The sequence below is a fragment of the Thunnus albacares genome, chromosome 12 (assembly GCF_914725855.1).
Source record: "Thunnus albacares chromosome 12, fThuAlb1.1, whole genome shotgun sequence".
Taxonomy (NCBI): Eukaryota; Metazoa; Chordata; class Actinopteri; order Scombriformes; family Scombridae; genus Thunnus; species Thunnus albacares.
Genome location: NC_058117.1, coordinates 7,627,215 through 7,653,533, shown reverse-complemented (window position 1 = coordinate 7,653,533; position 26,319 = coordinate 7,627,215). Strand labels below are relative to the sequence as shown.

General features: G+C 40.4%; 4 protein-coding genes across 5 annotated transcripts in view; 1 reads left to right on the top strand and 3 right to left on the bottom strand.

The window, feature by feature from the left end:
• Window positions 1-3,822, bottom strand: part of LOC122993181 (sodium channel protein type 4 subunit alpha B-like) — a 44,949-nt gene extending 41,127 nt beyond the window's left edge. Inside the window, exon 1 of the mRNA XM_044367112.1 lies at window positions 2,520-3,822. The gene's annotated coding sequence lies outside the window, so the exon portion shown is untranslated. The remainder of the gene's footprint in view (window positions 1-2,519) is intronic.
• Window positions 3,823-4,616: 794 nt separating this feature from the next.
• LOC122993179 (WD repeat-containing protein 48) lies at window positions 4,617-13,091 on the top strand. Of its 2 annotated transcripts, none has more exons than XM_044367108.1 (18): window positions 4,617-4,713; window positions 5,355-5,495; window positions 5,627-5,705; window positions 5,815-6,027; window positions 6,202-6,290; window positions 6,739-6,840; window positions 6,936-7,160; window positions 7,936-8,010; window positions 8,289-8,391; window positions 8,486-8,583; window positions 8,791-8,898; window positions 9,035-9,131; window positions 9,236-9,331; window positions 9,557-9,662; window positions 9,825-9,912; window positions 11,023-11,099; window positions 11,217-11,409; window positions 11,558-13,091. In XM_044367108.1, the coding sequence occupies exons 1-18, from the start codon at window positions 4,666-4,668 to the stop codon at window positions 11,651-11,653; spliced, it is 2,034 nt and encodes a 677-aa protein (XP_044223043.1). In that variant the 5' UTR covers window positions 4,617-4,665; the 3' UTR covers window positions 11,654-13,091. The 2 variants fall into 2 exon arrangements, with proteins under 2 accessions (XP_044223043.1, XP_044223045.1); XM_044367110.1 differs by having other exon boundaries at window positions 4,636-4,713; window positions 5,630-5,705.
• A 1,220-nt stretch (window positions 13,092-14,311) lies between these two features.
• Window positions 14,312-17,811, bottom strand: gorasp1a (golgi reassembly stacking protein 1a). The gene is made up of 9 exons (XM_044367111.1): window positions 17,625-17,811; window positions 16,740-16,820; window positions 16,403-16,606; window positions 16,231-16,317; window positions 15,900-16,030; window positions 15,517-15,652; window positions 15,260-15,368; window positions 14,997-15,140; window positions 14,312-14,869 (listed from the first exon to the last, which is right to left on the bottom strand). The coding sequence occupies exons 1-9, from the start codon at window positions 17,685-17,687 to the stop codon at window positions 14,391-14,393; spliced, it is 1,434 nt and encodes a 477-aa protein (XP_044223046.1). The 5' UTR covers window positions 17,688-17,811; the 3' UTR covers window positions 14,312-14,390.
• A 1,524-nt stretch (window positions 17,812-19,335) lies between these two features.
• LOC122994441 (cysteine/serine-rich nuclear protein 1-like) lies at window positions 19,336-26,124 on the bottom strand. Its single transcript, XM_044369127.1, has 5 exons — window positions 25,998-26,124; window positions 23,116-23,315; window positions 21,857-22,119; window positions 21,471-21,773; window positions 19,336-21,059 (listed from the first exon to the last, which is right to left on the bottom strand). Exons 2-5 carry the CDS (start codon window positions 23,285-23,287, stop codon window positions 20,094-20,096), a joined length of 1,704 nt encoding a protein of 567 aa, XP_044225062.1. The 5' UTR covers window positions 23,288-23,315; window positions 25,998-26,124; the 3' UTR covers window positions 19,336-20,093.
• Between the last annotated feature and the right edge of the window lie 195 nt (window positions 26,125-26,319).

Genomic DNA, 26,319 nt, shown 5'->3' with positions numbered 1-26,319 from the left:
TTGAAACAGATATCTTGACCTGGATACTGCAGAGGTTGTGCTTAATGTGCTTGATGCGGATTGTGGACCAGGTCACCTGATCGCAACATGACGTATGACCTGATCTCACTTGTTATCCTTCCTCCAGAAGGTTCTCTGTTATTTAGCGTAGCAAAAAAAAAAAAAAAAGTTTTCAGCAACTTTATCACCTGAAAAATCATTCAAATGTGTTAAAGTACTGTTTTAACAACTTATTTAAATATCTTTAAACCTGCAAAAGCCTCTTTGAAATTTCTGTCAATGATTTTTCTTGCCTTAGTTTGTGCTAAATTCTCTCCTTGATATTCATAATCCAGAAAAAACATGTATTTCATGTTTCCAGTGAATGTCTTGCATTTTAAATCACAGATTGTGTCTTTGGAGTAGACAAAATGGGATCATCTTGATGTCATTATGGTCATTATGTAACATGCACTATTACCAAAACCATTGGCCAATGGCAAACAAACAATCATGTAAAGGTCTCTGACATAAAAATGGCATCTTGAATGTGCCTTTGTGTTACTTTTATTCTAATATCAGGGGTTTGTGTTTCTCTGGATGTATACGTTTGAATCCTTTAGAGGGTCATTTCATAAACGTTTCAGTCTTTGGTTACTCATCATGATTAATGATATACTTCTGAATTTGTGGTTTCATTTGGGCTTACTCTCTTTATGTTGCATGTTGTCTGTAAACAACTCTGAATAAATGGCATTCCATGGCATTAAATTTATATTTCTCATTATGTTTTAGGTTGGTTAAAAGTTTTTGTTTCCTTTCCCTCATGCTCTGAATTGTCAGCTGTACTGTAACAGCAACACATATGAAATTACACCCTCTAATACTTAATTAAACAATATTATTCATGAGAACTGCTCGACATTGGCCATGACAAACGACATTAAAAAAGTTTTGAAACAATGATCCACCACACACTGAAAGTAACAGTGTACGTATTGTCTGGTCTTACTGAACCATGTTATGTGTCTGTCGCACTCTCAGAGATTCAAACTGCAATCCTAGGTGCACAGACTGAACTGATGACCTACTTCTTTTGCAAAAACCTTTCAATGTAATTGCAGCAGATAGCTTAAATACGTAGGTTACAGAAGGTATAGACTACAAAATGAGACCGTGGTGGAAATCATTACCAAGACCAGGTTGATGAATTGATGAGAAATGATTTTTATGAGCTCTGCTGCTTGAGGCTTATCCACAACTGCTTGTTGTTTGACTTCCACTTGTGAGTTACATCCGTTAAGTCACACAAGGAGAGTCACATCTGTGACATCTGTGGTTACATCTGTAACTGATGTAACCAAAAGGAAAAGGGGTCGAAAAATGTGACAAGTGTGTAACCACACTGCTTCACAGATCATTGTTAGTAGATTATTGTCATTGCATATAGTACAAGTACAACTAAATGCAGTTTTGCATCCAACCAAAAATAAGGTGCTAATGAGGCAATATTTACAGGTGAGACTATATGTGATATATGGTTATATTAAAATGAAGGTGCTGACAAGGCAATATTTACAGATAAGGTGCAATATTTACAGATAAGGCATAAATAAATTACATACAAATGAAATGAAATGAATATTATATATAAGAATAAGTACATACAATTGTTTTTGTTGCTCATAAATAACATCTGGGGGGTAGACACTGAGGTATGGACATTAGCTTTGATCACTGTAATAAATATGTGGAAGAAGCAGTGTAAGGTCCATGAGTGTGAGGGGGGAGTGGGCTAGCACTGTGAATTTAAGTCCTTGAATATGAAAGGGGAGTGAGGGAATGGGCTAGTGCTGCAGTTCAGAGATCATGAATGAGAAGGGGGAGAAGGTGGAGTGTGCTAGTGCTGGGTTTGAGAGTTCAGCATGGTTATGGTGTTATGGAAAAAAACTGTTCCTGAGCCTACTGGTGCTGGACCTAAGGCTCCTTCACCGCCTCCATGATGGGAGGAGGGCAATGTAATGTGTCACCCATCAAATTTCAACATGTTAGGGAAGCTGTAGAGCGCTGATGTTTCCCTTAAATTTTGTCCCTGTATAGTATTTACAACAAATTTTTACCACAGTGAGAGATCATGAGAGTGATGCAAATGACCCAGCTAAGTGTAAGCCTTTAATGCTCAGCACTGCAAATTCAGATATAAAACATGAGTACTTAACATTATGTAGCCTACTTCCTGGTATTTTGTCTTATCTTATGGTACACTGAATAAGTCATATATCAGTTTTATTATTAAATATAGATGTTAAGCTCCAAACTTGATTATATTTTTTATTAGAATTTAAAATTTAACATGCTTTTTGGCTTGCAGCATCTCAAACTCCATTAACCCATCACCATTATGTTACTCAAACTGAAAACAAAAGAAAAGCAGACATATAAAGCCAAGCAGCACTCTTATTATTATCTAATTATTAAATTATCCCGTTTCTGGCTGTGTAATTTCATATTAATGCCAAAACTCTTGCAGGCGTACTTACATATGAAACTCTGAGATTTACAGCATAATTTCCAGAGTTAAGTTCTTCAGGTTTCAGAAGAAGGAAGTGCCAAACCCTCCGTGCAAAATCCATGTCTTCTTTTCAAAGCTTATTCCGCTTCATGGTGGACCAAAACTCCGATCAACAGGACAGAGAAAGTGTGTGTTGTCACCAGAATCCAGAGTTTAGCTCTCAAAAGTGACTTCTAGACAAATGCCAGTGCTCTAATCACCGTATGTTGGACATTTTGAAACCTGCCACAAGTGCGAGGTATAAAGTTGTCCTCTTCCTTTCCATTCGAGTGGCTCTTCCCCTGGTCATCCCACAGAAGAGAGGTCCCAACCCGCAGACCGACAAGAGGATGCTGCGCTGTCTTCAGCAGCTGCGCAGCAGCGGGGAAGTCGCACCTCGATTTGCCCTTGAACAAGAGCGAGAGGGAGGGAGGATGCTGCTGGACCACAGAGGATTACCTCTCCTATAGACGCCCCATGTCACACTCAGATTTAACAGAGAAATATATTTAGAGAGCTGGCAAATACTCCACATCTCCAAATCGCAAAAGCACAAGCTACAGTAAGCTATAAGGGACACAGTGAAGGGAAAACTTTAACCAAACATCAAATATGCCATTTAAACTTGCCTTATAACTAAATGTTTTGGTAAACATAATGTCAGACTTTTAGGATGTGGAGGGCATCCATGCTGTGAAAGTACCGTATATATTAATCTGTTTTGGGTTTGTTTAGATCACATAATAGGTTATTTAATGATGCATTTACACCACATTTGATTTAACAAATGCAGTTCAGAGACAGGCGGACATGTGCTCAGCAAGGCCTCCAGCAGCTGAATCCACTGCTGTCAACAACTAGAGGAATCAGTCAAATCACCTGCAGTGAACTCACTTTGGATTCAAAACCTGTTGCACTTGAATGAACCCTAAAAGGACACCGGTAAATACAAACTGTCAGATTTGTTTTTTCAGTGGGCTGGGATTGGATGGTTTTGGATGACCGACAGTGGGGGTGTGTTATTGCGCCCTCTAGTGGTCAATATTACAGCGTTTACCTGAGTGAGTAAACTCAGAGCTGGGAAGCTCTGCGTGATGATACAGCTGCAACATATCTTGAAGTCACAATTATGGCCTTATTGAGGACAATGAGGTCATGTCCAGCATTTTTTTTCTGGTGATTTGAGGGTTTTATAGCAACCTTTGGGGAAGTATAAAAACCTGCTATTTTTTTTGAGGTCGATAGTATTTTTTTTATAAACCCAGTAGCCTATTGTTCCACCAGGACTCACATCTCAGGTAAGCAAAAATCTTTTCTTGGCAGCATGAAGAAAGCTTAAAACTGCATTTAGACTCTCATATTGGAAAATAAAATAATAATGCTTGACCCTATAGGCTATGGACAATATAGCTGAAGAATATTTAGCTTGAAGGAATACTGATAAATATAACTAACTCAATGGCTTGTCTGCATTAAGACAGGTGAGCAAAGTCAGGAGTTCCCATCCAATTATTTATTATGGAATAGTTTAAACTGGTTTATCTATCAACAGAAGAAAAAAGGACAATAAAGATATTAATCTAAACATCATAATGCTTAATTCCAACAAAGATAGTTTAACTTCAAACGCAATTACTATCTAAATATAGGAATAAGGAATAACTAAATCACTGCTGACACTCAATCAGTACAGCAAATAAATAATAAACTACTAAAGTGTGGGAGGGGATTTTCCACAATAGCCTATGATACAATATTTCTGTTTTGACCAAGGCTACCTGAGAGGTAAAAGATTATTCACTGAGGTTGAACATATTGGTCTACACTTGTATTGCAAATTCATTTTTTTGTGTTAATTGGTATTAAAGGAGACCAGGAAAATAATTCTAAGCCTTAGTCTAATCTATAAAATGAGCGTACCTCACTCTGCACTCTTTAAGAATGTTTTAATTACTTAAATTTGTTTTCTAGCCCCTAGCCGTGTTGGAAAATGGTCCAAATCCCAAATTAAATCGTCCCTAATACAGTAAAAGTTGGGGACGGTGTAATTACTACGTTACCCATAAAGCTCAGCTGCATGTGTTTTCTTTTTTTTCCGGATGTAGCATCACATGAATTGACTGTCAACATGCAAGATGGCCACGCATCACAGGCAAAATGCTGCTGGGCGGAGAAAAGTACAGGTAAATTGTAATAGTTGCATGAATGCTGGACGTCTGGCAACGGCAACATGATGGCTTTCAGTTTAATAAGGTGCTTCACGGATACTTGACGGGCAGTAAAATCCATCCTCGTCATGACTCAAGCCGGCTAATTTAGCTAGCTTAGCTTTAGCGTCTGCTGCTAACGCTGGCGGCTACATAACACACATTTGTTAACAATTCTCATACAAGTTACCTGTTAAAATAACACAACTACCACTCTCATTAATTGACACCAGTGACTAGTGTGCTGTCTTGGTAGCATTTTTATGTTTTTTACGTTAACGGCAGCTTAGCTACACTGTATGTGGGCTCGGTCTAATTGCTGGGATAACGGCCGTAGGTTATCTCGGTGGTTCAAATGTACACGGTGCTACCAAGGCACAGCACACTGCAAGTTATACATTTGTATAATTTTAGAGTGTATTATTGGCCAGTTGTTTCCCATTATATGTGTCATTTAGCTAGGCCACTTGTTTCCTGAGCTAACTCTGCTTTTGTCACGTCAGTGCAGGTGCATATAACCGTTCTGTATCTTCGACATGTGCTCAAGGAAGAGGGTGTGATGATGTCGAGATAGCAGTGTGATCTCGGTGCTCACTCCGCTCCTGTTTGTGTTTCAGGTGTCCTATGTCATTAGAGATGAGGTAGAGAAGTACAATCGCAATGGGGTGAACGCGCTCCAGTTGGACCCTGCGCTGAACCGGCTCTTCACTGCTGGAAGGGACTCTATCATCCGGATATGGAGCGTGTACCAGCACAAAGTAGAGCGTCTTACTCTCTTACATCTATATATTAAAATATTACACTTCCTCTACGATCGGGCAACTGTGTTTCTGATGTTTCTGATTCTCAATAGTGCACTTGTCTTAATTTTTCTTCTATGTCATTGCAGCAGGACCCATATATTGCCTCAATGGAGCATCACACAGACTGGGTTAATGACATAGTTCTCTGTTGCAATGGAAAAACATGTGAGTTTAATTGCAGATAGTGGTTTCACATAGGATTTAGTTGTTTTTTTTTTACTCTGCCATTCTGCCTGACATATCGACCTGCTAATCATTGTCTCTCTGTTTTCAGTGATATCTGCCTCCTCAGATACAACAGTGAAAGTATGGAATGCGCACAAAGGATTCTGCATGTCGACGTTACGAACACACAAAGACTATGTGAAAGCTTTGGCCTACGCTAAGGACAAGGAGCTGGTGGCATCCGCAGGTCTGGACCGGCAGATCTTTCTTTGGGATGTGAACACACTAACAGCACTCACTGCTTCCAACAATACTGTCACCAGTAAGTGAAGTTTTTATTCTGTTACAGTTGTGCCCATTTCTGGCCAATTTGCTCTGTAGTTTTGGTTATTGTGAATTTGTACCGATGATAGCGGATTGTAGCTGTTCTGTGAAATCTGATGTGTTTCTCTGGAAGATATTCTGTACCTGTGAATTTGTTTTTGGTCTGTTACAGCTTCGTCACTCAGTGGGAACAAGGACTCTATCTACAGTCTGGCAATGAACCAGATGGGCACAGTTATTGTATCTGGATCCACAGAAAAGGTTTGGCTTTGCATTAGTGACGTGCACACACACACTCACATACACACACGCACACACTAAGAGTTTAATTAATTCACCTCTGGGCAACATGCAGATTAGTTCAACTGTCACACAAACATACAGTATTAGCTGAGATATTTTATTCAGTTTAGGCCAAAAACTGAAATGACAGATCTGAAGTAAATAACTTGATTAAATTTGAATAGTTATATTTCTAAAGGTAATTGGTGCCAGTGCTATTGCTATTGGGGAAAACTATTGGGGTGTGAATGTACTCTGTAAATTAATTGGCATGAGAGAAGGATATCTTCTTCTATCTTCTTTTCAGATGATTTAATACTGTAAACAAGGGCTACATGGAAACCATGTAAACACTTTGCAGTAACATGATCAGAGAGTGTGCATGTATGTGTTGTTGTGACACACCTCTTTCTTTCTTTTCTTTCAGGTTCTGAGAGTGTGGGATCCACGAACTTGCGCGAAACTGATGAAGCTGAAAGGTCACACAGACAACGTCAAGTCGTTGCTGTTGAATCGAGATGGCACTCAGGTGAGTTAAAATGTCTGGACTCATCAGTGGTTTTGCATGTGTTTAAATAGAGGTTTAAAAAAAAAAAAATCTAAATCTGCTGTCTTTCCCTGCAGTGCCTGTCGGGCAGTTCAGATGGGACTATCCGCCTGTGGTCCCTCGGCCAACAAAGGTGCATTGCCACCTACCGGGTACACGATGAAGGGGTGTGGGCCCTGCAGGTCAATGAGGCCTTTACACACGTCTATTCTGGAGGCAGGGACAAAAAGATCTACTGTACTGACCTGCGTAACCCTGACATCCGTGTGCTCATCTGTGAGGAGAAGGCCCCGGTGCTCAAAGTAAGAAGCCATTACACTTTAATCTGAAACAAAAGTTCCGTTGTACAATAAGGGAGTAGGCTGAACATTGCTTTCAGCGTGTCTGTCAGCACAACAGTTTGTGTGTCATTGTTGTTTCATGTTGTCTGTGGGGTGTGCATATTATGTTACATGTTGTGTCTTCACCAGGAAATAACCCCTCAGAAGCATGTCACTGTAAAAACATGATTTTATGCCTCTGCACCGGCAATTCGGATTGTCTGTCTATACGTCTCAATCTCATGAACGCTTTATCTCTCATAACGCCTTAAGGAGATTTCTTCAAATTTGGCACAAACATCAACATGGATTCAAAGATGAACTGATTAGAATTGGGTGGTCAAAGGTCAAGGTCACTGTGACCTCTCAAAACATGTTTTTGGCTAACTCAAGATACTTAATACCTTTTTATTAAATTCCGCCAAAGTCTTCACTACAAATATTATGAGTGTGGACAGATATGGATGTAAACTGCAACGTTACCGGTTGGCAGAGGCATACAACTGAGAGGAGGTATTTCTAGTGTGGCTTGTCTTGTCTTTGCATGGCTACAGCGCTTATTTTTTAATAAAATATGTATTGCATTGTATTTTTAAAAGTAGTAAAAATGGGAAAAATGAATTGGAACTATAAAATATTTGAACTAAATGGGCAAAAGCTGTGAATAATAACCCTGGTACTCTGCTCGGTCATTCCTGTGCTCATAGCTAACCATGTGAAGTCATTCAACATTTTGCTGTCTTTCTCTCTTGCTCAGATGGAACTGGACAGATCTGCTGACCCACCTCCAGCAATCTGGGTCTCCACCACCAAGTCATCCGTTAATAAATGGGTAAGCATGCGTGACACGTCTGAGATCACTGGTCGACTGTCAACGTAATGACTCTGGAATACAATGTAGTTGGACTTGTTCATGTAGCCACACCTAATGCTACGTAATCCTCCTGTCATTAGTGTAAAAAATTAAACCAGCTTTGTGATAACATGGGTGATACACAAAAGATAATTGCATTACATTAATCATAGCTATTGCTGCAAGGAAGAGTGGGGAAGAGATGATTAAAATCCGGCATAGTCTGGATTGATTATTGTTTTTGATTTTCTGTGCAGTCTCTAAAGGGAATGCACAACTTCAGATCATCAGGGGAGTATGACAACGACTGCACTACCCCTCTGACACCACTGTGTACTCAACCAGAACAAGTCATCAAGGGTAAACTTGTGTTTATTTATGTGAAACTAAAGCATTTTCTACATGTCTCTCTCTCTGCCATTTTACAAAATAAAGTTCTGTGTTGTGTTTGTAGGAGGTGCCAGTATTATACAGTGCCACATTCTGAATGACAAGCGACACATACTTACCAAAGATACCAACAACAATGTGGCTTTCTGGGATGTCCTGAAGGTAAAGTTATTTCTGAGTATGTTGGAGATTGATTGCATTTGCCACTCAAGTCAACCAAGCCAGAACAAGTCATGTTTATATCTATGACTGTCCATGAAATGAATCACTGCAGAAACTTCTTCAAAGGAGTCTTGTGTGTGAACACGCTCCTGGTGATGTCTGTGGTTTGAATTGTGTTGAAAGTGTTTTTTTTTTTTCTACCTTCAGGCTTGCAAGGGTGAAGACTTGGGGAAAGTGGAGTTTGATGAAGAGATTAAAAAGCGCTTCAAGATGGTCTATGTGCCAAATTGGTTCTCTGTTGATCTGAAAACTGGGGTAAGTCCTACACCAGGAAATACAAGAGCTTTTCATCTGTCTCAGCAGCTGTAATGTTTTCCAACTCCTTCCTGAGCCTAGCATAGGTGTCTCATAGCTGTGTATCCTGCCACTCCTTTTCTATTGTGCTAAATAGATGCTCACCATCACACTGGACGAGAGCGACTGCTTCGCTGCCTGGGTGTCTGCAAAAGACGCAGGGTTTTCAAGCTCTGATGGATCTGACCCAAAGTGTAAGATATTTGACCCGATCACTTTGTATGTACAAATAACAGTCAAATAATGCATAATGGAGGATAAAACATTATATTGAGAGAATTTTCCCCATTGTCTGTAGTGAACCTGGGTGGACTGTTGCTTCAGGCTCTGCTTGAGTTCTGGCCCAGAACTCGCATCAACCCCATGGACGAGGAAGAGAACGAGGTGAATCACGGTAAGGAGATGCTTGACTGTCAATCCACTGATAAATAAATCAAGTTTAAATCAACCAAACCTGCTGTGATGCTGTGAGAACTTCAATGAGGAGTGAACACAAGTTGGCAGCACACTCTGAATTGTCTGCTGTTGTCAGTGAACGGTGTGAGTGTGTGTGCGTTTGTGTGCATCCAAGGTGTCATTCAGTGTGTCTTAAAGTAGGATTGTGTTCTCATGTCCACAGTGAACGGAGAGCAGGAGAACAGGGTCCAGAAAGGAAATGGGTATTTCCAGGTGCCACCACACACGCCAGTCATCTTTGGAGAAGCAGGAGGTCGAACTCTTTTTAGGTACTGACTCACTAACAGACCTTTGATACATCAGTGCAAGTTCATCATTGAAAAAGCTGCTGTAGGATCTGTGATGTCATCACTCTTTTCATCATATTGATTTGTCACATTGTATAGAAATGTTATAGTTGAATTATTGATTGATGTGTTTATATGCTGCAGGTTGCTATGTAGAGATTCAGGTGGAGAGACTGAATCGATGCTGCTGAATGAGACTGTTCCACAGTGGGTTATTGATATAACTGTAGATGTGAGTATTATGGTTGTTTTCACCTTTTATCTTAGTTTAAATTAAATCATATAAGACAGTCAAAATAGATTAAAGATGAGATAAAGTAGATTATAAACTCAAAATGTGATTGTGTGTCTATGCGTGTTGCTCTGTGTGCATGTGTACGGGTGCATATTATATCTAAAGTCTCATTCAGAGAAGCAAACTAAAATCATTTTTGTCAAGGTGGTATTTCCAGTAACAAACCCATTCACTCTGGTTTTTGCCAAACCATCAGTTTGGCAGCTTATACAGGAAATCATGATGGCTTTTGTTGCTAAGCAACACAGCATGCTAACAGGATTTCTCTACTGTGATCAGCTGTTAAAGATGGTATTAACTGCAGAGAAGTTAGATGATTTCTAGGTTGTTTTTTTTTAAAATGGAAGTGAGGGAAGATGAAAAGGAGCTGTGAATTTGGTTTTGAAATTTAAGCCAAGGGCCAAAGTGATTGTATCTTGAATTCAGATAATCGGTTTGACATTATGTCTCGAGATAAACACACACAATGGTCCAGTTTACAAAATGCTGGTCTGACAAGTCAGGCAGGCTTTCTACATCTGTAGAGCTGAGCTTCAAAACCCATTGGCTCAATAGTGGGTGAAAATAAAAACAAGTTAACATGCAGCTTTTCATCCGAACTGCACACTCTGTCACTCTGTTGGATATTTTTATTTATAACATGCCAACATGCTAAAGTCAGACATTCTCATCTGGTAGATCATGATTCTAACTTTGATGTGTTCAAAATGGATCAGCTCTGAAAATGTTTTATTTGTCCTCCGAAAAATACTGTGACCATTTAGTGCCGGACATGTCAATGATAGCTTGATAGCATCAAATGTTTAAGCTTATTGCAGTGCTGTAGTATTATAACTATGTGTGCTGTCATGATTTGATAGATGACTTTGCACTGGAAAAATAAAATTTGAGAATTTGAAATTCAGATTAAAGGGCTTTGCCGCTGCATTTTTCCCAGGAGGATGTTCTTCTTTTCAACCATCTCTGTAGTGCAGCGTATGACAAGTTATTCCTGCCGTGACTTGATGCATTTGATTCACGTATGTTATCCTTCCTCTTCTATTCCAGAAAAATATGCCCAAATTCAACAAAATCCCGTTCTACCTCCAGCCTCATTCTTCCTCTGGTGCAAAAACTCTAAAGAAGTGAGTATCGTCTTTTCTGTTGTAGGACTGTAAACTTGTATTTACAAGTTTTATACCAGTCCAGTCCATCTGTACAGACATGCATGCAGCTGATCTCACCAGCTCTGTGTTCTGCAGGGACCGTCTCTCGGCCAGTGACATGCTGCAGGTGAGGAAGGTGATGGAGCACGTTTACGAGAAGATCATCAACCTGGACAATGAGTCGCAGACCACCAGCTCCTCTGCCAATGATAAGCCCGGGGAGCAGGAGAAGGAGGAGGACATGGCCATGCTAGCCGAGGAGAAGATCGAGCTAATGTGTCAAGACCAGGTGGGCACGCAATTTGTCCTCCCCCCACCCCCCGTTCCCAAAAACTTCCTCACTTGCATGCTGTGATTTGGAGCCACCAGCGCACAATCAGTACATCTTGCACATCCTCATTATATTAATCTTTTCATTTTTTTCATCTCTCACCCAGGTTCTGGATCCCAACATGGACCTGCGAACAGTTAAACATTTTATCTGGAAGAGCGGAGGGGACTTGACGCTTCACTATAGGCAGAAGTCCACGTGAAAGTCCTAATTTTTAAACCAAGAACTCTTCGTCATTTGCCAATCACCACTCACCTCTGACATGTAGTACCCTAAACCCCATTGTGTGGTCAAGAGTTGCAGTATCAATGAGAATCCAGAAATATTAGTGAGGACGTGGCTCATGGTGTGTCATAGGGAACTCACCAGAACAGGCCCGAGCAGCCAAGAGACACCTGGGAGATGAGTGGTCCGTATTGTTTCGTTTCGTTTTTTTTTTTTTTTACAGTTTGAAGAACGGACTCTTAATGTTTTCTCCAGCACTCAACTTTTTTTTTTTCTTTCTTTTTTTTTTTTTTTACATCTTCAACTGCTACGTTTGTTTCTTTCCTCCTGATTGGCATTTTATTTTCGAAACAAACAAAGTCCATGTTTGTGTCTGAGTGTGCGCGTGTGTATATGCACATGGATGTAGTAGACTGTTAGTTCTAGTACATTCCAGAAACTGTCCTCGTTCTACAAACAATCCACCGTCTCAACAGTGTCACCAGTTTAGGAGTGCACTTGCTCTCTGGGTAGCATCACAGTCCTCATCTGTTCTGTTGTCGACATCTTAACTTGAACTTAACCTTGGCTTAGACATCTAATTATCGCAGAGCTTGAACCTCATTGACAGAAGCACTTGTCTTTGTCTTTCTTTTTAGCTGTGCTGTTGGATGGACTGAATGTTTTGGGTTTTTTGTTTTTTGTAAATATATGTACAACATTTTTGATTTAAGTGACTTTTTTTTTTCTTTTGGTTATGCAGCAGTTTTGTTGTTGTACAGTTTACTTAAAAGTTATTTTTCCTAATCCCTGGAACACATTCATGGTCATGAAGGTAATTTGACTTGGATGTGTGAAAAATTGCATATGTTGTATTCACTACAACCCAGAAATTGCAGTTTACTCTTAAGAATGTTAATAGTTGTCCAAGTCATCTTAGCAATCGGGGAAATTATATATAAGGTATATATCTTTAACAGTAACTCATGCTTACTCGCTCTGTGCTTGGGTCATGAGCAGTGACTTTGACGACAGTGAGGGCTGTTCCTAATGTATATTTCAGTTAGATTAAATAGGAATTCAATTAAACATGAATATAACTTGAAGGGGAACCTCATCCGAAGAGAACATACGAATATTCAACGACTGTGGGAAGTTCACCAAAGTGAAATAAATGGTAATACTCATTTCTGTCTTGGTGTGTCAACCAAACAGAGCACCAGATCTATTCATTGTAAATTTGATGGAGTTAATTTTTTGCCATGAGGAGTGTGTGTAACGCTTTAGTGGGAACCCATCGAGTGAGCTCTAATTGGCCAAAACAGGATGGGTACCATAATTAGGCCATAACACTGCAATATCCCTTGTTGTAATAATTTGTGAAATATGTATATTTTAGGCATTCAAGGAAATAAATTGGAATGGTTTAACAATGACAGATTGACGGGGATTATAAATGGATGTCTTTTGAGTTGTAATGTGTTCAGCAGATGAGTGAAATAAGAAAAAACAAAAAGGGACAGTTTCTTTTTTTTCTTTTTTTTAAGTGATATGATTGTTTAACCATCAAAGATTCACCCATCTCACATTCATCAAAAGACTCTGCACTCATTCCTAATAAAACATACAATTCATTGATAAAATATCTGCAAAAATACTTTTCCTTATTTTACACACTAGCACCTACTTAGAAAGTGAAAAACATTAAGAGGCCCCCCTAGAAAAAAAACGGAAAACAATTACTCAACAGCAGCACCACTATTTCAACGTATTACATATAGAAAAAGCCTGTCATCTACTGGATTTACATTATGAATGCATTGTCAAGTCACAGGCAGTACTCATCTACTGTTGCATAGATCACAAAAAAAATTACAAACTAATGTTGAAAGAGACATCGGGACATAATTCCAGTTTTACAAGCAGTAAAAATAGTTTACAAATAGATCACAGGCTGCAATGCAGAATATTCAAATTAATGCTAAGTATTTAAAATGCACTGGCCTCATCAAATCTGGTGTAAAAACATGTACTTGACTGGTTAAACTCAGTAAAAGTGGATGAATAGTTTCCCTCATACCACAGCGAAAGCACTTTAAGATCAAATATGTGGGCCGTAAACTAGTATAAAAACTTCCCTGCTTGTCATCTTTATTTATTTTTAAAAGCTCTGTTCAGGGTATCCTTATTAATATTCTTCAAAACACATCGACAACAAATGTTACACTTGCACCATGACTGTAACAACTCATCTGAACTGCCGACAGTCAGAGAGAGTTTGAAGAACATGATACAGTAGTGTTATGGGTGTTATGGTGCAGCTGTGCTTTGCTGTAGTAAGTTATCTTTGGAAGTGTTCAAGTAGTCGTTACATTAGTGTGCCAGAATCAAAGTCTCGTCACCCGTATAATCTAATGTCGCACCAGGCAAGGGAAAAGAGTTGACAACATTATAACCTTTTTAGCTTACAAATGAGCAGTAACTTTAAATTCTCTCATGTGAAACAAACAGGATGTTACTACGGTGTCTAAAAATATTATCCTAGCAACAGCTGGTTTCTGTAGTGTAACTATTCTGGTGATGGAGCCGTAAACTTATGTAAGACAGGCCACCTTTTCCCTCAGTCTGTCCTGTGTTTCATATCTATTCTTTCTTTAAAAAAAACAAAAAAAAAAACAAGGTGATTGTCGACTTTGTTTTACATTTTTCTATTTTCTGTGTGGCCTGATGTAAGCTTACTCAAGAGGTGGCTCTTCTGGTTCCTCCTCATCGCCCTCATGTCCACAGTGGTGAGCGGGAGCCTCGTCTTGAGGCTCTGCAGGCTCCTCCGCTGAGCTTAACACTTGAGGCTCTGCTGCATCCACGATGGCCTGAGCGGAAGAATCATCCACCGCGGGCTCATCGGCGATCGAGGTTGGGAGGAGATCGACAGGAGGTGGGGAGGGAGGGTCTTCAGCAGGAGGCTCTACTGGCTCTACGGGGAGAGACGGGGCATCCATAGGTGGACTTGGGCTATCAGTAGACTCGCAGAGAGGGCCGAGCAGGTCTGTGGACTCGAGGTTAGATGGCTCTGCCGGTGGGACGCCTGAATCCGACAAACTGTCAGTGGAAGCGAGAGCAGAAGTGAGGTCCATGGCTGCCTGGGAGCTCAGCTCTTGTGGCTCAGTTTGGGTGTCTTCCGATGATGAGCGAAGTTCACTGTCGTCCAGCTCCTCTGCGCAACAGGAAATCATGGATTAACAGTAAAGATGGCTGCCAGAAATGCATTAATAGCTAATAAGTGAGTATATGTGAACAAACTCTGTAGCAGTCTGGTATGAACTGCTGCTGTGTTAACTTACCAACACCAGAGATTTCACCATCTTTCTCCTCGTGCATAGCCAGTGAAGTGTTGGTCATGTCGATGGACGACATGGACAGATCCAGCCTGTCCACCAGATCAGCAGGTTCAGGGTTCATCACTGCCACTTCGGAATCAGAGAGGCCTGGAAAAACGACATGCGACATTGTTGATGAGATATGAACAAACACAGAGGCAACATATGTCAGATGGTGAGAAGTTTTTGTGCTAAATGATTTAAAACCAGTTAATATCTGAACTCACTAGGGACCATGACTCTCTGGATGGGTGGAGGTAGAGGAGCTTCCATGAGGATGACCTGCTCCAAGTCTGTCGCACCTTCACTTTGGCTTGAAGGTGCCAACAAAGGCGTCTGGAAACAAAAAAAACAGTGATTAGCTTCACTGCTACTACAAAGAGTTTGATCTCATGTAACATTATGTGAAATCTGTGTTTCTGCCTCTGATTGCTGTCGCCTTCATTCAATACAGTCCACTGGATCAGCTGATGGTTTTATGTACCTCTGTGAATCCATGAGTAGGCAGCTCTGGAGAGGGCGTCTCCTCAGGAGGAGGAGGGGTGGAGGGCTTCACTGTCAATACATCAGGATGTACAGGGATTCGGTGCAGGTAGCCATAACCGATACCGCAACCCAAACTAAAAACAAACATTTTGAAATGCAACAAGTCTCATTATAACACCACTGATACCCAAATCATACTAACTACCATGTAAAATAATGCTGTATAACCTGAAAAAGCCTTATTCTTATTTAAAGACCAACTGATTTTGTGTACTTTAACAAAGACTGATGTATTTAAAAATATCATAAAATAGGATTGTTCAAGGTGATACTCCACAGTATGTTCTCTTAAATTGCTTGTTTATGTGTATTGTTACATACCTGCCCTCCCCTCCCCACGCTCCATTTGGTGTGACCACCACCTCTCTGCAGTTGTCTGTTAGTGTGTTGTAAACCAGCAGCTTTAGGGGCTTCCCTTCATGAGCCTCGATCAGCGAGAAGAAGTCTTCTGACTGGAAATCAGCATCAACTGAATTAATTGCAGATCATCTTTTGAAGACGCTTAAATAGGTACAACTTTTAAATGATTATTTTTTTTTTTTAATTTTAAAGTTTATTTGCTCGTGGTCATGTAAAATCCCACATGAACAAACTTTGGCAAATGTACGAACTTGACTGTAACAAAGATGCATCAAATGAAAACGAGTCTCACATCTTGCAAAACCTGATCTGCTCCAACGATGTAGTCAGTGTGGGGCTGAAGCCCTGCCAGAGCAGCAGGTGAACTGGCTTCCACATCCTAGAGAAGAAAGACATGTAATTTCTACTATGAGACAAACGATGATGCAGACATGAGTATAGAAGCTGAAATCGAAGCAGCTCACCAGGACGTGCCAGACATTCTCATTGGCTCCTTGGTAGCTGCAGAAGCGAACACTGGCCCCCAGCAGGCCCTGTCCTCCCCACATGTTACTGGGCACCACCTCCAGCTCACGAACCCTCGTGGTTTTAGTGCTGTACACCTCCATCCTCACCGCTTTCTCCATGTTGGCTTTCAGAATCTCCTTTAGTTGGTCATTTTCCTCATTCTGTCGTAAAGTAACGAGAGGACTTAACTGAGGTTAAGGTGTTAACTTTGTTTTTTTTTTCATTATTTATGGTCTTCCAGTTCTCAGTGACTTCTGACTTAAGTGCTTATTATCTAACAATCAATAAACTTACAAGTCTTTTGTTGTCCAGAGACAGAATGAAGTCAAAGAAGGGCTGCAGTCCGCCTTTTTCTGCAGGTGAATTTGGCTGCACCTGTCAAAGCCAACACAAGCAACATAATATAACCCATAGAGCTTCATCTACACATAAAACATGCTATAGAATAATAATTAGGAAATGAATACAGTATGTTTTTTAGATAATCTAAACCGTAGCCTCTTCTACTGCCAACAAAGAATATTATTTATTGTTTAGCAGCATACATTTTCACTACTCAGTTAATAGTTCAGTCTAATATGTCAGAAAATACTGAAAAGCTCATTTTCTTCGTTCCAAAGTAATAAAATCACTGACTTTGTCTTAAACTCAAATATACTCAATTTAGCATGAAAAGCAGCTAATTTCATCTTCACATGTGAGAAGCTTGAAGCACAATTTTGGACTTTGACTCTTTCGGGCAGTGATGAAAAGAATAATTTCAGCACTATTTTGTAATGTACCTTTATTGTAACAGTTATAAAACATGAGGCATGAGGCAGTTTATTTATTCATTGTCAGTACACTTTTCCCTTTTCTGTTTTAGACCCAAGAACTGTACATTTGAACAAAGTATTAGCTACCAGCATTCAAATGAATTTGCATTAAACGACATAAAACAAGCTAATGTTGGAAGATAATGTAGGAAGACTTTTGAGACAAGTTACAAGCCTCAATTTAAGCTTATTTCTTACCAATAAAACAATTAAATACAAGCATACGTTATATAATTGCGTCCACTTCGATTAAGCAGCTAAATAGTGCCACCTCACAGGTTTTACCGGTGGGTCTGCAGCAACACTTAGCTTACAGTTAGCATACAGTAACATCTCAAGATACTGAAGAACTGGAGGGTCTTACGCCGTGCACATGGTATCCATACGTCCCTCCTTCGGACACGTCTGAACTCTGAGATAAACCCATTTCACTCAGGGACTTTCAAATATTAATATCACAAGAAAAATAATAAGAGAGTGAGAATTATCGCGGTTGACAGTCTGTGGCCATCTTATCTGCAGCCCAAAACAATCGAGCATCGCTGCTATCCAACACACACACACACACACACACACACACATAGAGAGAGAGAGAGAGAGAGAGAGAGAGAGAGAGAGAGAGAGAGATAGGTTTACTTAGGTCACTTTTGTGGACATTATATAGACTTACAATCCTAACCATAACCATAACCATAACCATAACCATAACCACTACGGGCCTAAACCAAACCCTGACCCTAACCTTAACCACTTTCCAAATTGGGGACATGGCTTTTGGTCTTTTAGTCTGAAATGTGTCCCTGAAAGTAGAATAAGTCAGACAAACACACACACGTAAGTTTTAAGTGTGTTTTAAAACAACAGTCAGGTGTCCATATGAACAGTGAAATAGGTTTTCCTCGCTGTAATCATTCCCCCTGTTCATACTGGATATTAAAAGATCCCCTTCAAGTGTGCCTTCGATGTTAGTGATGGAGGCCAAAATCCACAGTGTGTCCACACAGTCATTTTGTGCAAAAATGCATTTAAAAGATAATCAGAAGCTTATATGAGGCTTCAGCAGTCTGAGTTAATCATATCACATAATATAGTGTTTCCCTGTTGAGGTGTGGTGGAAGTATAGTAACAAAAAGAGGGATTTTGGCACTAAAAAGACTGTAATGTTAAATGACTGCGTGAATATTGTTTTATTTGTACGTAAAATTACTATTTTTAGTAGCAGTAATAGTTGTAGGAGCGTTCAGTGTGAGAATGAATACTTAGTATACTTCATGTCCTCCCCTTGCCTTCATAAATTAAACACAACCAGTTGTGCTCATGACGCCTCTACTGTTGATATGACCTCCATAAAGTAAAATCTGCATCAAAGCTCAAAACATATGTAAACATAATAATAAACATAATAATGTGATGATGTAATGATAAAATAGTGAGCATAAAAACAACCACGACAGCAGACCATTCTCATGGCAGACATTTTGACATGTTATTACAGGAAAAGCACAGGTGTAATAGATAACATTAATAACGAGTAGGTGAGCCAGCTCCTTGGGTCTTGGGACTGTATATACTGGCTGATTGGAATGGTTTACTGGGACACCACTCGGAACCATCATTAATCTTATTAGTTACTCTTGTGCGTTTCCTGCCATTACGAGTCACAACGCCTACCATGAAATAGGCCTAATACGGCATAATTTAAGTCCAGTAATCAGTGAGGCTACTTTTAATCATACTGACTGTAAATCGATAAACTTAAGCAGTAATATGTAAACCAGCATGGACTGAGTTAGATACTGGAGTGTGACCTGAATCTATTGATAATTGTTGTGTATGATAACAGAAAACCAAGGGAAACTTTGAGGAGTTAGATCTACTCTTAGGGTCAGCTAGAAGCAAGTGTTTCACACCAATTATCACAAAGCCAAAGACAACACTAAATCCGATAACCATTATTAACATTATTGAGGTTACTATAACTCATATAACTTCATCCTCGTCTAGTCTTGTTTTCTTCACGGACATCCTAAAAAGGGCTGATGCATAGAAATTATCAGACACATTTCAGACCTCAGTGAATTAATAAATAAAAATCTTTTATTTCATTACTCCAATACAGAGATATTCTAAACATATTGTTAAGCATGTAAGGGATAATTCACAGTGAGCCAGGCAGTTATTGGAAAATATATTACAATTTAGAGACTAAAACTAGAGGAGTGTTATTTTTCATAACTGCATATGTCAAAGTGGATTATCCTGCTTATACCATGACCAGCTTCCAGCAAAATGAAAGGTATTTTTATTACTTTGAGGCAATATGACCTTTACATGAGATCTCTGTGGAGCTGCTACCTGTCTTAATTTGGGGATAAACATTACTTTAAACTTCTACTCTAGAAAACAAAAAGAAGATTTAGTTCCAGCTATACGAGTTTTCACTTTGAGCAGTGATAAGGCTGCTGCATCAGAACAAAGTGGTTTTTTGAAAATAATGCATACCCTCCATCCAATCAGAATTCAATATTCTCTGTGGCCATGATATATAAGAAGAAATTAAATAACATTTCAAAGATCATTATAAAAGGTTCAAAAAATAAAAAATAAGGACATATATTAGATTACTTAAGTGTGGTTTCTCCGAAACAAAGGCAAATTATTTTTAGGCAATAGAAAAAATATCCAGCTTGGAAAAAATATTTTATAAATCATCCTTTGTACATTGAAATATTACAAATACATAAAAGAAGTGCTAACTTTGTTTATAATTCTCTCACATGGCTTCTTGTCATGTCATAAGAGTTCTTTGAATCACCTATAAGAGCTGATTATCTTAAACCTGCTCTGGGCTCGGTTCAGTCAGGCCGATCAGAGACTCCAGGAGGTAGGTGCTCGACTCGTTCTGTGGCAAATGAACAGAGCTAAACAGCTGGAGATGGGGAAAGCTGTCTGAGTGTCTGTGTCCTTTGAAGGAGCTGTGCAGTGGTCCGGAGGGGTAGTCACAGTCGAAGAACTCCAGGTTGGAGTCGGAGGAGAGACTCAGGTCCATGTACCTGCTTGAGGAATAGTCCACAGTGGGGGAGGGAGTGTTGGGATAGTCCTCAAGAGAGTCATCATCAAATAAATCTCTGGCTTGGTTTGCATTTTCATCCAGATAAGCTGTCACTGAGGTCCTGCTTATATTGTCTGTGAATGTGTTGGCTGTGAGTGGTTCCATACTGTCAGTAGTTGTGCTGTAAGTGGCAGAAATGTTGTTCTTCTGCGTCAGTGGTTCTCTTATGTGTCTCAGTTGGCTGCACATAGAGTAGTTATTATTTTCAGAGTCACAGATGCTGAGGGTACGGGACAACCCTCCATCAACTTCCTGGATATTCTGACTCTCAGTATGACATCCTCCTGCATCAGAATCAGTGGAGGAGCAGGAGGATTCAGTCATGTCACTGCTGCAGCTGTTCTCCTCCACCACTGACCGCTCTGCGTCGAAATGGAAGGAAGGAGTGGCGGGCATGGTGAGAGGAAGACCATCTTCTTCCAGGGGAAACCCAAAGGGGCAGGTTTTGTCCTGTGCACTGTTCACCGAGTGTGTCTTACCCTGGTCCTCATACTCTACAAGGTCCTCTGGAAGTCCAGTCTGGTCCTCTCGGCTCAGTGTTTCATCTTGCAGGCGCCTCTCCAATTCCAGTCTCATGACAGTGTGGATGTAATGGGTCTGTGCACGTCTGGAGTCAAACTTGATGTGTCCCTGAGCGTTTCCACAGCTGTCCTTAGTGCAGCCACATGGGAAGTTGAAACGGTCCACCTGTGTGACAAAAAAGCAGGAGGAGAAAATTAGTACTGTGGGTTTAGTTTACTCAATACAGTTAAAAGTCTGGACACCAAGTTAACACCTGAAGTTAACAACCACTGAGAAACAAATGTAGAGAAAATGTGTTGATGTGTTGAAATGTGTGATAAATCAAAAGGTTTTCTGCAAAATTCCTTCACTGTTTACAGCTTTTACTCTTGTTTTCTAAGACACAAGCTCCTGATTGGCTACTTATTACAGTAATGAAATAGCTAAAAGTAATGGATAAATGGCTGAGATAGTTAGCTCATAGATAGAAAATAAAACATTAAACCGACTCACACGTAAGATAAAGTGAGCCACAGCAAATTTGTCAGCAGGGAAATTCCAGGTTGAAGTAATTAAGTGTATGGCTAAGTGTCGTACCTGGCACTTGATGCCTGCCAGACTGCATGCACAGGTCTCTGGCTCACAAAAGCCCTGGCAGTCACATCCACAGTCCTCCCTGGAGACACGCAAGGCATGAAGTTGCCTCTTCTCCTCCTTGTCAATGCGCTTCACCCCCGCTGCCAGGAGGAGAGCCTGCCGCTGTCTGGAGGAGTACGGCTGAAGGAAACTCCCATCCTCCAGCTCAGAATCACTGATGTGGACGTCAATGTCTTCATGTGGGACTTGATCCACTGTGAGCCTGTCTGCTTCTCTCTGGTCAATGGCTCCACTGGTGATCAACTGCAATCAGCACATCAGATTAAATAAGAAAACTGCTGTGTAGATGAGGCACGCTAACCACAGTAGAAATCAAGTGCACTCACTTTGTGTTTCAACGCTTCAAGCCTCTGTTCTCTCAGTCTGTCTCGGAGCTTCTCTCTGCGTCTGTGCCGTTGCTCCACTGCATGCTCCGCTACCGTGAACCTTTGGAGGGTGCTGTGCCTCTGCACCATGCCCAGGGTAGCACCTCCACGGCTGGGCACACTGGTGAAGCCCTGGCAACGTGGGAAACTGAACACTGTCACCAGGTCAAAGCGCACATTACTCTGCCTATTCGTCAGCCTGGGCCTCTTCAGGATGGACTGAACTGGTTACATAAGAGAGAAAGAGAGAGAGAGAGACACCAAAAACCATCAGAAAAATGAGGCTGTCAGGTTTTGTCAGGTTAAAACCTGGATAACTGCCTGTATTTATTTTATAAATACAGACCCTGAACTTTGACACAGACTTTGTGTTGTGTAGATCTCTGAGTAGCCACTAGGTGACACACTACAGGTGCTTTACTACAGTGTCTCGAGTCAATGGTTGAACATAAATGAGGAAAGGAAATACCATGAAAAGAGTTGACAAACAGTGGACAGATCAACAGCAGAGAGGGAAAGGAGGTAAACCTGCAGCTCTTTAAAGGTTTGCAAGAACATAATTAGAATCTGTCTGCCAGCAAAGTCTTTAATATCCACCAGGTGACTGTTTGCTTTAACAGTTTGGTTACAACAAATTGTCTGACCTTCACACATAACTGAGGACGAACTCTAGTTCCAAAAGTCAGTAAACAACTGAAGCCAGTTGGCTAAGCTTGTCTCAGCTGCTCTCTCTGTCTGAAAAGCATGCTCCACACCGGGGCACTGTTTGCAGCATGGCTCAGTTGTGAAACTCAAAATAACAGGCTGTATTACAAATGTAATATTTGAGGTTTAAGACTGTACAACAATAATTGCATATTTTTGTCATTGCAAGCACAATAAACGATGAGCGATGTGGCGTGCAGCTCTGATATCTGAATAAAGCCACTCGTTTAAAAGGGACCTTGCTATTCAAATTGATTCCACAACATCCTATTGCTCAGGCAAATGATGTTCTACACAAGCAGACAGACAGCCGAGAGGCGAGCCATTCTCACTGCATTATCTAGAGTGGCCCTAAGGTTAGCATTTTCATATCTATAAGTCATAACAGGGCTGCTGCAGAGCGATAAGAGACACTCCTATAAAACACCGATGGGAGACTAGCCAGATAAGGAAGAGGTTTGCATTATTTGAAAGAGGGGTGGATAAAACAGTGGTCGGTTGGTTTGGAGACTCACTGGGTAAGCTGGTGGGTGGAGAAGGGCCTTGCGGTGTGAAATCTTGGATGTCAGAGGAGCTGCTCTCCCCGTCAGACTCCCACTCTGAGGAGGCAGGGGAAGAGAGTGAGGAGGAGGAGTAGCAGGGATTGTCATCTACCTCTGCAAACTTTCTCTTGAGGATGCCTCTCATGGTTTGGTTGCGGTGGTTGATGTATATTCTGTATGAACACAAAGAAAAACAGCGACATTGGTTTAAATATTTATCATACTGTGGTAATAATAGTATAGATCAATACTATTAGAGGACAAAAACCAGTCCTGAGTTGTGTGGCTTTCTCCAAAGCAGCATTTCTATCCCAGAAACATAAAATGAGACATAATGTAAATCAATGAATAAATGATGGAATAACAATTTAGTAACACAGCAATAATGATGTGTTTCCTTTCCTGTATGAGAGACCAAATGTCAACAGCCAAATAATACATCTTTTGAAAGTGACAACTTGGAGGAATCAGAGGTCTTTCCTGTAAAGAGCAGAGAGCTGCACCTCTGCTGGTCGAGCCGGTTTCAGGACACAAGTTTGTTTAGGCTAATTACATCTTGATAGTGATTATCCTTCAAACTGGTGTTTCATAAGTGTACAAATGTGAACTTAAATCCTACTTTTGCTCATTACCAGCTGAGCACTTGAGAGTAAAAGAAAAAAAAAAAAATCAACAGCTCTTTTTTTTCTTTTCCCAGCAGAGTAATTAACATTCCAATGATTCCTCAAGTTTTTTGTGAAGAATATGTGGAAACGGACTGTCCAAAGGCAGTGGGTGGGTGGGTGGGGGGTGGGGGGGCAGTGGTTCAAGTGGCTGCTATTTTTGGATGTGAACATGGAAAACAAATCCAAACATGAGCAATTTCAGGGTTACAAACTTTAGCAGGGGTAAAAGTGAAGTTTGCTGGAAAAGAGAGTGGTGTTGTGCTGTTGTTTGTCATAGTTACCAGTATGTGTGTAGAAGCTGTGAATTCATTTTTGGAAACAAAGGGAGATTATCACCTCTTAGATGTATGCTAGTAGCTTTTGACTGTGTCAAATTTATCATTTGATTTAGGGCTGTGACAATCTATTATTATTATTATTTTAGTTAGTAATTAATTGGTCCATAAAATGGCAGAAAATAGTCAAAACGCACATCACTATTTTCCTAAAAACCAGAAAGACTGTTGTTCTTTCTGAGCAACAGTCCAAAGGTTTTCAGTCTAGTGTTTAGTGTTATTCTCTTTGGAAAGCTGGAATCTGAGAGTTTTTGGCATTTTATCCTTACAAAATGACATAAACAATCAATCGATTGTTGACAACTTTTGCTGATTATTTTTCTGCTGATTGACTAATCACTTAATCATTTCAGCTCTACTTTGGACACATTAGTATAAAACAGTCAAACCTACAAACTGAATGTTCACTGATAAAAATTATACTCTTCTTTATGGCTCAAAAAATAAGAACAACTTGACATTTAGGGTTCTTTAAACAACATCACGATCCAGCAGCTGACCAGGATTTAGACTGAGCACCCCTCAAGTCCCATAAAAAAGACAGTTAGGGAGTGTTTAACCTAACACCAGCCACTGACACAGTACAGTGTGTGATTTTTTTTAAAGATAAAGTACACCAGGTGGCATTGCTTCTGCTGAGAAAACAGGCTATGTAAACTACTGGCTACTTATTTCTGCATTGGCACGCTGCTTTCCTCCAGTGGACTCTGCAACTTCCCTGCACCCACACAGTCATTCACAATCCACAAGACAAGGGGCTTTCTGATTGTCTATAGTAAGCAAATACTTAGACCAGCAAGGCTGTGTGTGCATGTCTTTGTGTGCCAGCGTGTGTGTGTGTGTGTGTGTGTGTGTGTGTGTGTGTGCACTCAGAGTGAGCAACTTCCTGGATCCATCAGCAAATAAGAGGTGAAACAAGAGACAGCCTCTTGTGCCATTACACTGTTTACACAGTAGAACTCTGCTGCATAGGCAGTAAGATGTAAAGGGATTTCTCCCTGCAAAACACATCTGTACAGCTGTTAAGTAGCCTATTCCTAAAAGTCAAATGATTGTATTTCTAATTAATACTGCAATGCAGTGCCATTATAGCTGCATATGGCCCAATTATACCACATTTATTGCATTTAATATCCGACAGAGCAGAAAGATGTTACATGCATGTTTCCACTGAGACCACATCAATAATTTAGAGGTTCAAAGCAGCAGAGGCAAGTACGCGTTCACGTGCAGCAGAGGGATTGGGGGGGGGGGGGGGGGGGGGGACCACACAGTATTAATGTAGTAGTTTGTAGTAGTAGTTGTATACGTTATTATGGCTGTTTAAAGTGGGGGTGAAAAAAATACCATGACGCCATTGTGTTCAGTCACACTTTAAATCCCTTCAGGAATGTTACGCAGGAGTCGTTTCCTGTTTGGCATAATAACAGTCATTAGGCAGCTGACCTCTTCACCCCTTGTGGAGACACACGGCGATCATGTCAGCTACAGTGACAACACTGTTCCCCTCCTGTCTGCTTTTCTTTACAGCACACACCACACACACACGCGCGCGCGCGCGCGCATACACACACACACACACGCACACACGGAGTTTGTCCAAAACATTCAGACTAATTTTAAACTGAGTCTCCATGTCGGTGTTAAAATGTGAATTTATAACTCGCACTAAAAAAAAAGAACGACAACGAGTCCAGTAGTTGCCAAAATTTAACCGAAACATGCCACTCTAGTACAGTGTAAACATCATTAAGCTTAAAAACATAGAAAGGTCAGAACATGAACTAATTAATAACAAACACATAATAAACCCTACAGCGGGACAGTGATTTATTTTCTTTTGTCAGTTACTCACCAAGAATTAAGAGTCAGCATAATAACAAAAGGCTGAAAGTGACACGAAGTTTATGGGTCTTGTCCACAGTCCGGCCAGCTGAGCATTGTGTGTCCCTCAGTGTACAAGTGAAGCTGCATTGTAGTACCAGTGTGAACATGAGAGGACTCAGCTGGGAGCTCCCAAAGATCACAAACGTAGGAGCAAGATACTTCACCCCCGTGATAACTATCAAACCGACAAATACCTCGCGCATGCGCATGGCTACCCATTTGTTTTGGTTGTTTATGCAAGAAATATAAGACACAAGTTGTCAATATAACTTTCACATGATAGTACACCT